We start from the raw sequence: 17,218 nt of genomic DNA, 5'->3' as shown, positions 1-17,218 counted from the left end.
CATACCTTTTTATCAAAACGTTGAAACGCTCAATTTTCACATATGTTGGAGATGATGAATATGAAGCTGTGTTTTAAAACATTTCCCTTTAACCTCCTAAGGTCGATGTCCGCGCCCCTAATTAGCATAATACAAACATGTCCATAAAAATCTGTCTGTTTTAAGCTAGAGGGAAATCTGTTTCTTTCTCATTGGATGTGTCTCAATCCACCACATCCACCTGTGTCGCACTTCCGCATCTGAGGTGAAAGGTCACAGAGCTAGAGGGGTGTTTACCAGGACCATGAGACATCTGTGGTGAAAGGTGACACAGCTAGAGGGGTGTTTACCAGGACCATGAGACATCTGTGGTGAAAGGTGACACAGCTAGAGGGGTGTTTACCAGGACCATGAGACATCTGTGGTGAAAGGTGACAGAGCTAGAGGGGTGTTTGTCAGACCAGGAGACATCTGAGGTGAAAGGTCACAGAGCTAGAGGGGTGTTTGTCAGACCAGGAGACATCTGTGGTGAAAGGTGACAGAGCTAGAGGGGTGTTTGTCAGACCAGGAGACATCTGAGGTGAAAGGTCACAGAGCTAGAGGGGTGTTAGTCAGACCAGGAGACATCTGAGGTGAAAGGTGACAGAACTAGAGGGGTGTTTGTCAGACCACGAGACATCTGAGGTGAAAGGTGACAGAGCTAGAGTGGTGTTTACCAGGACCATGAGACATCTGTGGTGAAAGGTGACAGAACTAGAGTGGTGTTTACCAGGACCATGAGACATCTGTGGTGAAAGGTGACAGAGCTAGAGGGGTGTTTGTCAGACCAGGAGACATCTGAGGTGAAAGGTCACAGAGCTAGAGGGGTGTTTGTCAGACCACGAGACGTCCAGAAAATTGTTTTTCTCACCTCTATGGGAATGAGACTTTCACGAACACGATGGTGTTTCTCTGTTTTTTTCCCCACAAGCGTCTTGGGGCTCGTCTGAAGTCGCTACAGCCGATCTGCCAACTTCTGTCTGTAGCATCCGAACAGTTTGGGCTACGTACGAATATGATGTGTCTGTGTAAATGTGAGATGTGTACATGTCAGTTGTTTTGCTCTAGGACAAGACTCAGCTGACGGTTTGTCTAGTTGGTTGTTGATCATTGCTAGACAGCCATTTTCAAGTCTTGCCATAGATCTTCAAGCCGATTTTAAGTCAAACTGTAACTAGGACACTCAGAGACATTCAACGTCTTCTCCAGTGTATATTTGGCCTTGTGTTTTAGGTTATTGTCCTGCTGAAAGGTGAATTCCTCTCCCAGTGTCTGGTGGAAAGCAGACTGAACCAGGTTTTCCTCTAGGGTTTGGCCTTGTGTTTTAGGTTATTGTCCTGCTGAAAGGTGAATTCCTCTCCCAGTGTCTGGTGGAAAGTAGACAACCAAGTTTTCCTACAGGATGTTGTCTGTGCTTAGCTCCATTCCATTTATTTTTCATCCTGAAAAACTCCCCAGTCCTTAACGATGGCAAGCAAAGGAAAGGGGGATACCTTGTACAACTGAATGCATTTAACTGAAATGTGTCTTCCGCATTTAACCCAACCCCTCTGAATCAGAGAGGTGCGAGGGGCTACCTTAATCGACATCCACGTCTTCGGCGCCCGGAAAACAATGGGTTAACTGCCTTGCTCAGGGGCAGAACAACAGATTTTTACCTTGTCAGCTCAGGGATTCCACCTAGCAATCTTTCGGTTACTGGCCCAACGCTCTAACCACTAGGCTATCTGCCGCCCAAGCATACCCATAACCTAAAGCAGCCACCACTATGCTTGAAAATATGAAGAGTGGTCCTCAGTGATGTGCTGTGTTGGATTTTTTTAACAGAATGCATGTTTTGGAATGTTTGAATTCTGTACAGGCTTCCTTCTTTTCACTCTGTCATTTAGGTTAATATTATGGAGTCACTACAATGTAACTACTCAGTGTTCTCCTATCACAGCAGTTAAACTATAACTGATTTAAAGTCCCCATTGGCCTCATGGTGAAATCCCTGAGCGTTTTCTTTCCTCTCCGGCAACTAAGTTAGGTAGGACGCCTGTATCTTTGTAGTGACTGGGTGTATTGATACACCATCCGAAGTGTAATTAATAAGTTGTTCAAAGGGATATACAATGTCTGTTTTTTTGTTGTTGACCCATCTACTAATAGGTGCCCTCCCTTCTTTATGAGGCATTGGAAAACCTCCCTGGTCTTTGTGGTTGAATCTGTGTTTGAAATGCACTGTTCGACTGAGGGACCTTACAGATAATTGTATGTGTGGGGTACAGAGATGGGGTAGTCATTCAAAAATCATGTTAAATACTATTATTGCACACAGAGTGACTCCATGCAACTAATTAGGACTTGTTAAAGATACAATATGTCACTTTTAGGGCAACCTGACCAAATTCAAATAGAAATGGGTGTTATAGATCTGCCATTCTCGTTGAAAGCAAATCTAAGAAGCGGTAGATCTGTTCTGTGTGTGCTATTTCTATGCTTCTCGTTCCTAAGTTTCTTTTACTTTCAGTTTTGTACACCAGCTTCAAACAGTTGAAAATACTGTATATTTTGTTCTGGAAAATACTATGTGTTTTTGGTTCTGGAAAATACTGTGTTTTTGGTTCTGGAAAATACTGTATTTTTGGTTCTGGAAAATACTATGTATTTTTGGTTCTGGAAAATACTATGTATTTTTGGTTCTGGAAAATACTATGTATTTTTGGTTCTGGAAAATACTATGTATTTTTGGTTCTGGAAAATACTATGTATTTTTGGTTCTGGAAAATACTATGTATTTTTGGTTATGGAAAATAGGTTATGGAAAATAGGTTATGGAAAATACAGTTTTCACAGCAGTTTAGATGGTACAATGATTCTCTACACTATTCCTGCTTGTTTTGTCACATCAACTGAAATTAGGCGAACTATTAGCAGTTTAGAAACCAGTCAACTTATTTAGACTTGATATATCAAAGAGGTTGAATACTCCGGAACTTATTTAGACTTGTTAGAACAAAGGGGTTGAATACTCCGGAACTTATTTAGACTTGTTAGAACAAAGGGGTTGAATACTCCGGAACATATTTAGACTTGTTAGAACAAAGGGGTTGAATACTCCGGAACTTATTTAGACTTGTTAGAACAAAGGGGTTGAATACTCCGGAACTCATTTAGACTTGTTAGAACAAAGGGGTTGAATACTCCGGAACTTATTTAGACTTGTTAGAACAAAGGGGTTGAATACTCCGGAACTCATTTAGACTTGTTAGAACAAAGGGGTTGAATACTCCGGAACTTATTTAGACTTGTTAGAACAAAGGGGTTGAATACGCCGGAACTTATTTAGACTTGTTAGAACAAAGGGGTTGAATACTCCGGAACTTATTTAGACTTGTTAGAACAAAGGGGTTGAATACTCCGGAACTTATTTAGACTTGTTAGAACAAAGGGGTTGAATACTCCGGAACTCATTTAGACTTGTTAGAACAAAGGGGTTGAATACTCCGGAACTTATTTAGACTTGTTAGAACAAAGGGGTTGAATACGCCGGAACTTATTTAGACTTGTTAGAACAAAGGGGTTGAATACTCCGGAACTTATTTAGACTTGTTAGAACAAAGGGGTTGAATACTCCGGAACTTATTTAGACTTGTTAGAACAAAGGGGTTGAATACTCCGGAACTTATTTAGACTTGTTAGAACAAAGGGGTTGAATACTCCGGAACTCATTTAGACTTGTTAGAACAAAGGGGTTGAATACTCCGGAACTTATTTAGACTTGTTAGAACAAAGGGGTTGAATACTCCGGAACTCATTTAGACTTGTTAGAACAAAGGGGTTGAATACTCCGGAACTCATTTAGACTTGTTAGAACAAAGGGGTTGAATACTCCGGAACTCATTTAGACTTGTTAGAACAAAGGGGTTGAATACTCCGGAACTCATTTAGACTTGTTAGAACAAAGGGGTTGAATACTCCGGAACTCATTTAGACTTGTTAGAACAAAGGGGTTGAATACTCCGGAACTTATTTAGACTTGTTAGAACAAAGGGGTTGAATACTCCGGAACTCATTTAGACTTGTTAGAACAAAGAGGTTGAATACTCCGGAACTCATTTAGACTTGTTAGAACAAAGGGGTTGAATACTCCGGAACTCATTTAGACTTGTTAGAACAAAGGGGTTGAATACTCCGGAACTCATTTAGACTTGTTAGAACAAAGGGGTTGAATACTCCGGAACTCATTTAGACTTGTTAGAACAAAGGGGTTGAATACTCCGGAACTTATTTAGACTTGTTAGAACAAAGGGGTTGAATACTCCGGAACTCATTTAGACTTGTTAGAACAAAGGGGTTGAATACTCCGGAACTCATTTAGACTTGTTAGAACAAAGGGGTTGAATACTCCGGAACTTATTTAGACTTGTTAGAACAAAGCTTTCATTTTTTTATTAGTTTGTAAACATTTCTTGAAACATAATTCCACTTTAACATTATGGGGTATTGTGTGTAGGCCAGTGACACAACATCTCTATTTAATCCATTTTAAATTCAGGCTGTAACACAACAAATGTGGAAAAAGTCAGGTGGTGTGAGTACATTCTGAAGGGACTGTAGGAAGGTACCCTTAGACTCCTGGGACATTCATTAGGACCTCTTGATCTGCAGACAGAGTTTCACAGCTGTCTGTATCTGAGGACATAAAACATCACATAGAAACAGGCTGCGTTCTACTCATTAGACAGCACTGAATATTATGTTGCTATTATCTCTCTGTCCTCAACGTTTCCCCTCTAGGGACTGGAACTGGATAATATTTACATACTGTCCTCCCTTTTAATGTCCTCCCATACTATCCTCCCTTTAATGTCCTGCCATAATGTCCTCCCATAATGTCCTCCCATACTATCCTCCCTTTAATGTCCTGCCATAATGTCCTCCCATAATGTCCTCCCATACTATCCTCCCTTTAATGTCCTGCCATAATGTCCTCTCATACTGTCCTCCCTTTAATGTCCTCTCATACTGTCCTCCCTTTAATGTCCTCTCATACTGTCCTCCCTTTAATGTCCTCTCATACTGTCCTCCCTTTAATGTCCTCTCATAATGTCCTCCCATAAAGTCCTCCCTCAATATGACCTGTCATGTCCAGTCGCCTCTCCCTTTACTGACAGCTGGAGATGCAATGTCACCCTCTTCCATGGCTGTTACCTGCACATGCATTTGGAGACTGTTTTTAATTTGTAAAGATTACATCAAGATCGCTAGCTAATATAAAGTGTGAAGTTAGCTTGCAGCTCAGTTAGCCTGCTTTCTAACTAGCTAATAATATATAGTTTAAATAAAATATTTGAAACATGTTATTTACTTACTTGAATAGGTTCTCCCACTGCCTCCATTTTGTGTCCTTACAAAAACAAAATAATGGGCAATCTTCACGATATGTTCGGTGGTAGCAAAGCACAGCCAGCTGCCATGTGGACAATGGAGACATGGGGGGGGGAAACTTTTTGTGGCGTTTACCAACGTAATACACTTTTAATTTCAATAAATATAAATCGCAGACTGTCGGCCACACTTGAAACTAGCCTCGGCATCAACAACTTCCTGGATGGAAGACAGTGTGGCACATAACAAACAGCTGCCCTTCTACGGGCGTGTGGGGGGAGGGTTCTTCAAATGTAACATCCAATCCAAATCTTGTGGACCATTTCAAACCATTTCTCCCAATACAAAATTCTCCAGACCTCCAAGCGAGGCGTGATAACGATGTAATTTTTGGAGGTATGGCAACACGAGACAACATTCTACATTAGAACACATTGTAGAACACAACGTTCTACATTAGAACACATTGTAGAACACAACATTCTACATTAGAACATATTGTAGAACACAACGTTCTACATTAGAACACATTGTAGAACACAACATTCTACATTAGAATATATTGTAGAACACACCATTCTACATTAGAACACATTGTAGAACACACCATTCTACATTAGAACACATTGTAGAACACACCATTCTACATTAGAACACATTGTAGAACAGAACATTCTACATTAGAACACATTGTAGAACACAACGTTCTACATTAGAACACATTGTAGAACACAACGTTCTGGAGCACAGCTGTCACTACACAGAGATCACGCTGAAATGCTGTGATTCCATGTCCCTGTGGTGAGCAGTAGCTACGCAGTATAGAGGAAGACGAAGAGAGAGATGTCCCTGTGGTGAACAGTAGCTACGCAGTATGGAACAGAGGAAGACGAAGAGAGAGATGTCCCTGTGGTGAACAGTAGCTACGCAGTATAGAGGAAGACGAAGAGAGAGATGTCCCTGTGGTGAACAGTAGCTACGCAGTATAGAGGAAGACGAAGAGAGAGATGTTCCTGTGGTGAGCAGTAGCTACGCAGTATGGAACAGAGGAAGACGAATAGAGAGATGTCCCTGTGGTGAACAGTAGCTACGCAGTATAGAGGAAGACGAAGAGAGAGATGTCCCTGTGGTGAGCAGTAGCTACGCAGTATAGAGGAAGACGAAGAGAGAGATGTCCCTGTGGTGAACAGTAGCTACGCAGTATGGAACAGAGGAAGACGAATAGAGAGATGTCCCTGTGGTGAACAGTAGCTACGCAGTATGGAACAGAGGAAGACGAAGAGAGAGATGTCCCTGTGGTGAACAGTAGCTACGCAGTATAGAGGAAGACGAAGAGAGAGATGTCCCTGTGGTGAGCAGTAGCTACGCAGTATAGAGGAAGACGAAGAGAGAGATGTCCCTGTGGTGAGCAGTAGCTACGCAGTATGGAACAGAGGAAGACGAATAGAGAGATGTCCCTGTGGGTTACAGTAGCTACGCAGTATGGAACAGAGGAAGACGAATAGAGAGATGTCCCTGTGGTGAACAGTAGCTACGCAGTATAGAGGAAGATGAAGAGAGAGATGTCCCTGTGGGTTACAGTAGCTACGCAGTATGGAACAGAGGAAGACGAATAGAGAGATGTCCCTGTGGGTTACAGTAGCTACGCAGTATGGAACAGAGGAAGACGAATAGAGAGATGTCCCTGTGGTGAACAGTAGCTACGCAGTATAGAGGAAGACGAAGAGAGAGATGTCCCTGTGGTGAGCAGTAGCTACGCAGTATGGAACAGAGGAAGACGAATAGAGAGATGTCCCTGTGGGTTACAGTAGCTACGCAGTATGGAACAGAGGAAGACGAATAGAGAGATGTCCCTGTGGGTTACAGTAGCTACGCAGTATGGAACAGAGGAAGACGAAGAGAGAGATGTCCCTGTGGTGAGCAGTAGCTACGCAGTATGGAACAGAGGAAGACGAAGAGAGAGATGTCCCTGTGGTGAACAGTAGCTACGCAGTATAGAGGAAGACGAAGAGAGAGATGTCCCTGTGGTGAGCAGTAGCTACGCAGTATGGAACAGAGGAAGACGAATAGAGAGATGTCCCTGTGGTGAACAGTACCTACGCAGTATAGAGGAAGACGAAGAGAGAGATGTCCCTGTGGTGAGCAGTAGCTACGCAGTATGGAACAGAGGAAGACGAATAGAGAGATGTCCCTGTGGTGAACAGTAGCTACGCAGTATAGAGGAAGACGAAGAGAGAGATGTCCCTGTGGTGAACAGTAGCTACGCAGTATAGAGGAAGACGAAGAGAGAGATGTCCCTGTGGTGAACAGTAGCTACGCAGTATAGAGGAAGACGAAGAGAGAGATGTCCCTGTGGTGAACAGTAGCTACGCAGTATGGAACAGAGGAAGACGAAGAGAGAGATGTCCCTGTGGTGAACAGTAGCTACACAGTATGGAGGAAGACGAATAGAGAGATGTCCCTGTGGTGAACAGTAGCTACGCAGTATAGAGGAAGACGAAGAGAGAGATGTCCCTGTGGTGAACAGTAGCTACGCAGTATGGAACAGAGGAAGACGAATAGAGAGATGTCCCTGTGGTGAACAGTAGCTACGCAGTATAGAGGAAGACGAAGAGAGAGATGTCCCTGTGGTGAACAGTAGCTACGCAGTATAGAGGAAGACGAATAGAGAGATGTCCCTGTGGTGAGCAGTAGCTACGCAGTATAGAGGAAGACGAATAGAGAGATGTCCCTGTGGTGAGCAGTAGCTACGCAGTATGGAACAGAGGAAGACGAATAGAGAGATGTCCCTGTGGTGAACAGTAGCTACGCAGTATGGAACAGAGGAAGACGAATAGAGAGATGTCCCTGTGTAGAGCAGTAGGCAGGAATAACTGATAGTGACAATCATAATGATAATAAAAATGGTATATTCCAGTAATGATAACATTAATAGTGGTTTATTCCAGTAATGATAACAGTAATAGTGGTTTATTCCAGTAATAGTGGTTTATTCCAGTAATGATAACAGTAATAGGTGTTTATTCCAGTAATGATAACAGTAATAGTGGTTTATTCCAGTAATGATAACAGTAATAATGGTTTATTCCAGTAATGATAACAGTAATAGTGGTTTATTCCAGTAATGATAACAGTAATAATGGTTTATTCCAGTAATGGTAACAGTAATAATGGTTTATTCCAGTAATGATAACAGTAATACTGGTTTATTCCAGTAATGATAACAGTAATAGTGGTTTATTCCAGTAATGATAACAGCAATAATGGTTTATTCCAGTAATGATAACAGTAATAGTGGTTTATTCCAGTAATGATAACAGTAATAGTGGTTTATTCCAGTAATGATAACAGTAGTAATGGTTTATTCCAGTAATGATAACAGTAGTAATGGTTTATTCTAGTAATGATAACAGTAATGATACCAGTAATAATGGTTTATTCCAGTAATGATAACAGTAATAGTGGTTTATTCCAGTAATGATAACAGTAATAATGGTTTATTCCAGTAATGATAACAGTAATAGTGGTTTATTCCAGTAATGATAACAGTAATAGTGGTTTATTCCAGTAATGATAACAGTAGTAATGGTTTATTCCAGTAATGATAACAGTAATAGGTGTTTATTCCAGTAATGATAACAGTAGTAATGGTTTATTCCAGTAATGATAACAGTAATAGTGGTTTATTCCAGTAATGATAACAGTAATAATGGTTTATTCCAGTAATAGTGGTTTATTCCAGTAATGATACCAGTAATAATGGTTTATTCCAGTAATGATAACAGTAATAGTGGTTTATTCCAGTAATGATAACAGTAATAGTGGTTTATTCCAGTAATGATAACAGTAATAATGGTTTATTCCAGTAATGAAAACAGTAATAATGGTTTATTCTAGTAATGATAACGGTAATGATACCAGTAATAGTGCTTTATTCCAGTAATGATAACAGTAATTGTGGTTTATTCCAGTAATGATAACAGTAATAGTGGTTTATTCCAGTAATGATAACAGTAGTAATGGTTTATTCCAGTAATGATAACAGTAATAGGTGTTTATTCCAGTAATGATAACAGTAGTAATGGTTTATTCCAGTAATGATAACAGTAATAGTGGTTTATTCCAGTAATGATAACAGTAATAATGGTTTATTCCAGTAATAGTGGTTTATTCCAGTAATGATACCAGTAATAATGGTTTATTCCAGTAATGATAACAGTAATAGTGGTTTATTCCAGTAATGATAACAGTAATAGTGGTTTATTCCAGTAATGATAACAGTAATAATGGTTTATTCCAGTAATGAAAACAGTAATAATGGTTTATTCTAGTAATGATAACGGTAATGATACCAGTAATAGTGCTTTATTCCAGTAATGATAACAGTAATTGTGGTTTATTCCAGTAATGATAACATTAATAGTGGTTTATTCCAGTAATGATAACAGTAATAATGGTTTATTCCAGTAATGATAACAGTAATAATGGTTTATTCTAGTAATGATAACAGTAATGATAACAGTAATAATGGTTTATTCCAGTAATAATAACAGTAATAATGGTTTATTCCAGTAATGATAACAGTAATAGTGGTTTATTCCAGTAATGATAACAGTAATAGTGGTTTATTCCAGTAATGATAACAGTAATAATGGTTTATTCCAGTAATGATAACAGTAATAGTGGTTTATTCCAGTAATGATAACAGTAATAGTGGTTTATTCCAGTAATGATAACAGTAATAATGGTTTATTCCAGTAATGATAACAGTAATAGTGGTTTATTCCAGTAATGATAACAGTAATAGTGGTTTATTCCAGTAATGATAACAGTAATAATGGTTTATTCCAGTAATGATAACAGTAATAATGGTTTATTCCAGTAATGATAACAGTAATAGTGGTTTATTCCAGTAATGATAACAGTAATAGTGGTTTATTCCAGTAATGATAACAGTAATAATGGTTTATTCCAGTAATGATAACAGTAATAATGGTTTATTCCAGTAATGATAACAGTAATAGTGGTTTATTCTAGTAATGATAACAGTAATGATACCAGTAATAGTGGTTTATTCCAGTAATGATAACAGTAATAGTGGTTTATTCCAGTAATGATAACAGTAATAGTGGTTTATTCCAGTAATGATAACAGTAATAATGGTTTATTCCAGTAATGATAACAGTAATAGTGGTTTATTCCAGTAATGATAACAGTAATAGTGGTTTATTCCAGTAATGATAACATTAATAGTGGTTTATTACAGTAATGATAACAGTAATAATGGTTTATTCCAGTGATGATAACAGTAATAATGGTTTATTCCAGTAATGATAACATTAATAATGGTTTATTCCAGTAATGATAACAGTAATAATGGTTTATTCCAGTAATAACAGTAATAATGGTTTATTCCAGTAATAACAGTAATAATGGTTTATTCTAGGCCACCTCCGTCTGGCTGACTTTGGTTTGTCTCGTCGTCTGGAGAGAGGAGGAAGAGCCTTCACTATCTGTGGGACCATCCAGTACATGGGTGAGCACATGAGCACACACATACACACACACACACACACACACACACACACACACACACACACACACACACACACACACACACACACACACACACACACACACACACACACATTGAGAAACCGGTTACTCAACCCTGCACCATAGAGGCTGCTTATCTATGCAAACTTCATAGCAGATCAGGGTGAGAAAAATGTGTTTATTTGAGAAGGACAAATCAAGATGTTATGCTGGGAGGTAGATGTTCAGATGTTCAGTCTCCCCTGTCCTCATCCTAGCCTGGGGTTAACCAATCAGAAGTCCCCTGTACTCATCCTAGCCTGGGGTTAACCAATCAGAAGTCCCCTGTCCTCATCCTAGCCTGGGGTTAACCAATCAGAAGTCCCCTGTCCTCATCCTAGCCTGGGGTTAACCAATCAGAAGTCCCCTGTCCTCATCCTAGCCTGGGGTTAACCAATCAGAAGTCCCCTGTACTCATCCTAGCCTGGGGTTAACCAATCAGAAGTCCCCTGTCCTCATCCTAGCCTGGGGTTAACCAATCAGAAGTCCCCTGTCCTCATCCTAGCCTGGGGTTAACCAATCAGAAGTCCCCTGTCCTCATCCTAGCCTGGGGTTAACCAATCAGAAGTCCCCTGTACTCATCCTAGCCTGGGGTTAACCAATCAGAAGTCCCCTGTACTCATCCTAGCCTGGGGTTAACCAATCAGAAGTCCCCTGTCCTCATCCTAGCCTGGGGTTAACCAATCAGAAGTCCCCTGTACTCATCCTAGCCTGGGGTTAACCAATCAGAAGTCCCCTGTACTCATCCTAGCCTGGGGTTAACCAATCAGAAGTCCCCTGTCCTCATCCTAGCCTGGGGTTAACCAATCAGAAGTCCCCTGTACTCATCCTAGCCTGGGGTTAACCAATCAGAAGTCCCCTGTACTCATCCTAGCCTGGGGTTAACCAATCAGAAGTCCCCTGTACTCATCCTAGCCTGGGGTTAACCAATCAGAAGTCCCCTGTTCTCATCCTAGCCTGGGGTTAACCAATCAGAAGTCCCCTGTACTCATCCTAGCCTGGGGTTAACCAATCAGAAGTCCCCTGTCCTCATCCTAGCCTGGGGTTAACCAATCAGAAGTCCCCTGTACTCATCCTAGCCTGGGGTTAACCAATCAGAAGTCCCCTGTCCTCATCCTAGCCTGGGGTTAACCAATCAGAAGTCCCCTGTCCTCATCCTAGCCTGGGGTTAACCAATCAGAAGACCTTGCAGTACAACTGGGCCAATGGCCAAATAACACGTATCCTGGTCTCTTTAATACTGGAACACTGGTCACTTTAATACTGGAACACTGGTCACTTTAATACTGGAACACTGGTCTCTTTAATACTGGAACACTGGTCTCTTTAATACTGGAACACTGGTCTCTTTAATACTGGAACACTGGTCTCTTTAATACTGGAACACTGGTCACCTTAATACTGGAACACTGGTCTCTTTAATACTGGAACACTGGTCTCTTTAATACTGGAACACTGGTCTCTTTAATACTGGAACACTGGTCTCTTTAATACTGGAACACTGGTCTCTTTAATACTGGAACACTGGTCACCTTAATACTGGAACACTGGTCACTTTAATACTGGAACACTGGTCTCTTTAATGATGGAACACTGGTCACCTTAATACTGGAACACATGTCACCTTAATACTGGAACACTGGTCTCTTTAATACTGGAACACTGGTCACCTTAATACTGGAACACATGTCACCTTAATAATGGAACACTGGTCACCTTAACACTGGAACACTGGTCACTTTTTTAATACTGGAACACTGGTCACTTTAATACTGGAACACTGGTCACTTCTTTAATACTGGAACACTGGTCACTTCTTTAATACTGGAACACTGGTCACCTTAATACTGGAACACTGGTCACCTTAATACTGGAACACTGGTCACCTTAATAATGGAACACTGGTCTCTTTAATACTGGAACACTGGTCGCCTTAATACTGGAACACTGGTCTCTTTAATACTGGAACACTGGTCACCTTAATACTGGAACACTGGTCACCTTAATACTGGAACACTGGTCACTTTAATACTGGAACACTGGTCACTTTAATACTGGAACACTGGTCACCTTAATACTGGAACACTGGTCACTTCTTTAATACTGGAACACTGGTCTCTTCTTTAATACTGGAACACTGGTCACTTTAATAATGGAACACTGGTCACTTTAATAATGGAACACTGGTCACCTTAATAATGGAACACTGGTCACCTTAATACTGGAACACTGGTCACCTTAATACTGGAACACTGGTCACTTCTTTAATACTGGAACACTGGTCACCTTAATACAGGAACACTGGTCACCTTAATACTGGAACACTGGTCTCTTTAATACTGGAACACTGGTCTCTTTAATACTGGAACACTGGTCTCTTTAATAATGGAACACTGGTCACTTTAATACTGGAACACTGGTCTCTTTAATACTGGAACACTGGTCACCTTAATACTGGAACACTGGTCTCTTTAATAATGGAACACTGGTCACCTTAATACTGGAACACTGGTCTCTTTAATACTGGAACACTGGTCTCTTTAATACTGGAACACTGGTCACTTTAATACTGGAACACTGGTCTCTTTAATACTGGAACACTGGTCACCTTAATACTGGAACACTGGTCTCTTTAATACTGGAACACTGGTCACCTTAATACTGGAACACTGGTCTCTTTAATACTGGAACACTGGTCTCTTTAATACTGGAACACTGGTCTCTTTAATACTGGAACACTGGTCTCTTTAATACTGGAACACTGGTCTCTTTAATACTGGAACACTGGTCTCTTTAATACTGGAACACTGGTCACCTTAATACTGGAACACTGGTCTCTTTAATACTGGAACACTGGTCACCTTAATACTGGAACTCTGGTCACCTTAATACTGGAACACTGGTCTCTTTAATACTGGAACACTGGTCTCTTTAATACTGGAACACTGGTCTCTTTAATACTGGAACACTGGTCTCTTTAATACTGGAACACTGGTCACCTTAATACTGGAACACTGGTCACCTTAATACTGGAACACTGGTCTCTTTAATACTGGAACACTGGTCACTTTAATACTGGAACACATGTCACTTTAATACTGGAACACTAGTCACTTTAATACTGGAACACTAGTCACTTTAATACTGGAACACTGGTCTCTTTAATACTGGCACACTGGTCTCTTTAATACTGGAACACTGGTCACCTTAATACTGGAACACTGGTCTCTTTATTAATGGAACACTGGTCTCTTTAATACTGGAACACTGGTCACCTTAATACTGGAACACTGGTCTCTTTAATACTGGAACACTGGTCTCTTTAATACTGGAACACTGGTCACCTTAATACTGGAACACTGGTCTCTTTAATACTGGAACACTGGTCACTTTAATAATGTTTACATACTGCTTTACTCATCTCATATGTATATACTGTATTCTATTCTACTGTATTTTAGTCAATGCCGCTCCGAAATGAATCGTCCTAATATTTATATAGTACTTAATTCCATTATTATAATTCCATTAACACAAGCATTTCACTACACCCACAATAACTGCAAAAAAACAATCTGCAAAAAATATGTGACCGATACAATTTGATTTGATACACAGTCTACACACACACACACACACACACACACACACACACACAGTGAAATATACAGTGTGTGACAGACATGCTCTGCTGTGTGTGTGTGTGTGTGTGTGTGTGTGTGTGTTTCTCCAGCCCCTGAAGTTCTGAGTGGGGGACCCTACAGCCACGCAGCTGATTGGTGGTCGCTGGGAATCCTCCTCTTCTCATTGGTCACTGGGAAGGTGAGTCACTACACTATCTGGCGTTATGTAAATGTCTGTGTGTGTGTGGCAGAGCCTGGTTATTTACAGTGTATAGTAATAAACCAACAAAACTCAGTGTATTGTATTTAGACACACTGAGTCAAATGACACGTTGAGGAAAAAGACACATGGTTGGTGTGTTACACCCCCTTCCCCCTCATCTCTCTCTCTCTTATATACAGTTGAAGTCGGAAGTTTAGGCTCATTTACATAATTTGAGTCAATTGGAGGTGTACCTGTGAATGTATTTCAAGTCCTACCTTCAAACCCAGTGCCTCTTTGCTTGACGTCATGGGAAAAAAATTGTTGACCTCCACAAGTCTGGTTCATCCTTGGGAGCAATTTCCAAACGCCTGAAGGTACCACGTTCATCTGTACAAACAATAGTACGCAAGTATAAACACCATGGGACCACGCAGCCGTCATACCGCTCAGGAAGGAGACGCGTTCTGTCTCCTAGAGATGAACGTACTTTGGTGCGAAAAGTGCAAATCAATCCCAGAACAACAGCAAAGGACCTTGTGAAGATGATGGAGGAAACAGGTACAAAAGTATCTATATCCACAGTGAAACGAGTCCTATATCGACATAACCTGAAAGGCCACTCAGTAAGGAAGAAGCCACTGCTCCAAAAACACGATTACAAAAAGCCAGACTACGGTTTGCAACTGTACACGGGGACAAAGACATCAGTCAGGAAGTTAAAGCTTGGTCGCAAATGGGTCTTCCAAATGGACAATGACCCCAAGCATACTTCCAAAGTTGTGGCAAAATGGCTTAAGGACAACAAAGTCAAGGTATTGGAGTGGCCATCACAAAGCCCTGACTTCAATCCTATAGAACATTTGTGGGCTGAACTGAAAAAGCGTGTGCGAGCAAGGAGGCCTACAAACCTGACTCAAACCTGACTCAGTTACACCAGCTCTGTCAGGAAGAATCGGCCAAAATTCACCCAACTTATTGTGGGAAGCTTGTGGAAGGCTACCCAAAACATTTTGACCCAAGTTAAACAATTTAAAGGCAATGCTACCAAATACTAATTGAGTGTATGTAAACTTCTGACCCCCTGGGAATGTGATGAAAGAAATAAAAGCTGAAATAAATAATTCTCTCTACTATTATTCTGACATTTCACATTCTTAAAATAAAGTGGTGATCCTAACTGACCTAAGACAGGGAATTTTTACTAGGATTAAATGTCAGGAATTGTGAAGAACTGAGTTTAAATTATTTGGCTAAGGTATATGTAAACTTCTGACTTGACTACAGTGAGTTATAATTGAAATAATTTGTCTGTAAACAATTTATGGAAATATTACTTGTGTCATGCACAAAGTCGATGTCCTAACCGACTTGCCAAAACTATAGTTTGTTTTAACAAGAAATTTGTGGAGTGGTTAAAAAACAAGTTTTAATGACTCCAACCTAAGTGGATTTAAACTTCCGACTTAAACTGTATATACATATATATACACATACACTATCGTTCACTGTGTTTTATATATAGTATTATATTATTTATACTTTCAGGTAGTCTTTTCAGGCAGCTTCATTAAATATTACCCACAAAACACCAGTCTCAACGTCAACAGTGAAGAGGCGACTCTGGGAGGCAGAGTTCCTCTGTCCAGTGTCTGTGTTATTTTGCCCATCTTAATCTTTTCTTTTTTATTGGCCAGTCTGAGATATGTCTTTTTCCTTGCAACTCTGCCTAGAAGGCCAGCATCCCGGAGTCGCCTCTTCACTGTTGATGTTGAGACTGGTGTTTTGCACAAACTATTTAATGAAGCTGTCAGTTGAGTACTTGTGAGGCGTCTGTTTCTCAAACTAGACACTCTAATGTACTTGTCCTTGTGCTCAGCTGTGCACCGGGGCCTCCCACTCCTCTTTTCATTCTGGTTAGAGCCAGTTTGCGCTGTTCTGTGAAGGGAGTAGTACACAGCGTTGTACGAGATTTTCAGTTTCTTGGCAATTTCTTGCATGGAATAGCCTTCATTTCTCAGAACAAGAATAGACTGACGAGTTTCAGAAGAAATGTCTTTGTTTCTGGCCATTTTGAGCCTGTAATCGAACCCACAAATGCTGTTGCTCCAGATACTCAACTAGTCTAAAGAAGGCCAGTTTTATTGCTTCTTTAATCAGAACAACAGTTTTCAGCTGTGCTAAAATATTGCAAAAGGGTTTTCTAATGATCAATTAGCCTTTTAAAATGATAAACTTGTATTAGCTAACACAACGTGCCATTGGAACACAGGAGTGATGGTTGCTGATAATGGGCCTCTGTACGTCTATGTAGATATTCCATTAAAAATCTGCCGTTTCCAGCTACAATAGTCATTTACAACATTAACAATGTCTACACCGTATTTCTGATCAAATTGATGTTATT

The 17,218-nt window shown here is 40.4% G+C and overlaps 1 protein-coding gene across 1 annotated transcript in view; it reads left to right on the top strand.

The window, feature by feature from the left end:
* rskrb (ribosomal protein S6 kinase related b) overlaps positions 1 to 17,218 on the top strand; it is a 56,950-nt gene that overhangs the window by 29,149 nt on the left and 10,583 nt on the right. The window contains exons 9-10 of the mRNA XM_055936893.1: positions 10,838 to 10,927; positions 14,720 to 14,808. Of these exons, the coding sequence (XP_055792868.1) occupies positions 10,838 to 10,927; positions 14,720 to 14,808 (179 nt within the window). The remainder of the gene's footprint in view (positions 1 to 10,837; positions 10,928 to 14,719; positions 14,809 to 17,218) is intronic.

Source organism: Salvelinus fontinalis, chromosome 10, assembly GCF_029448725.1.
Source record: "Salvelinus fontinalis isolate EN_2023a chromosome 10, ASM2944872v1, whole genome shotgun sequence".
Taxonomy (NCBI): Eukaryota; Metazoa; Chordata; class Actinopteri; order Salmoniformes; family Salmonidae; genus Salvelinus; species Salvelinus fontinalis.
Note: the sequence above shows the minus strand (reverse complement) of the source record. Positions and strands in the feature narration are given on the sequence as shown.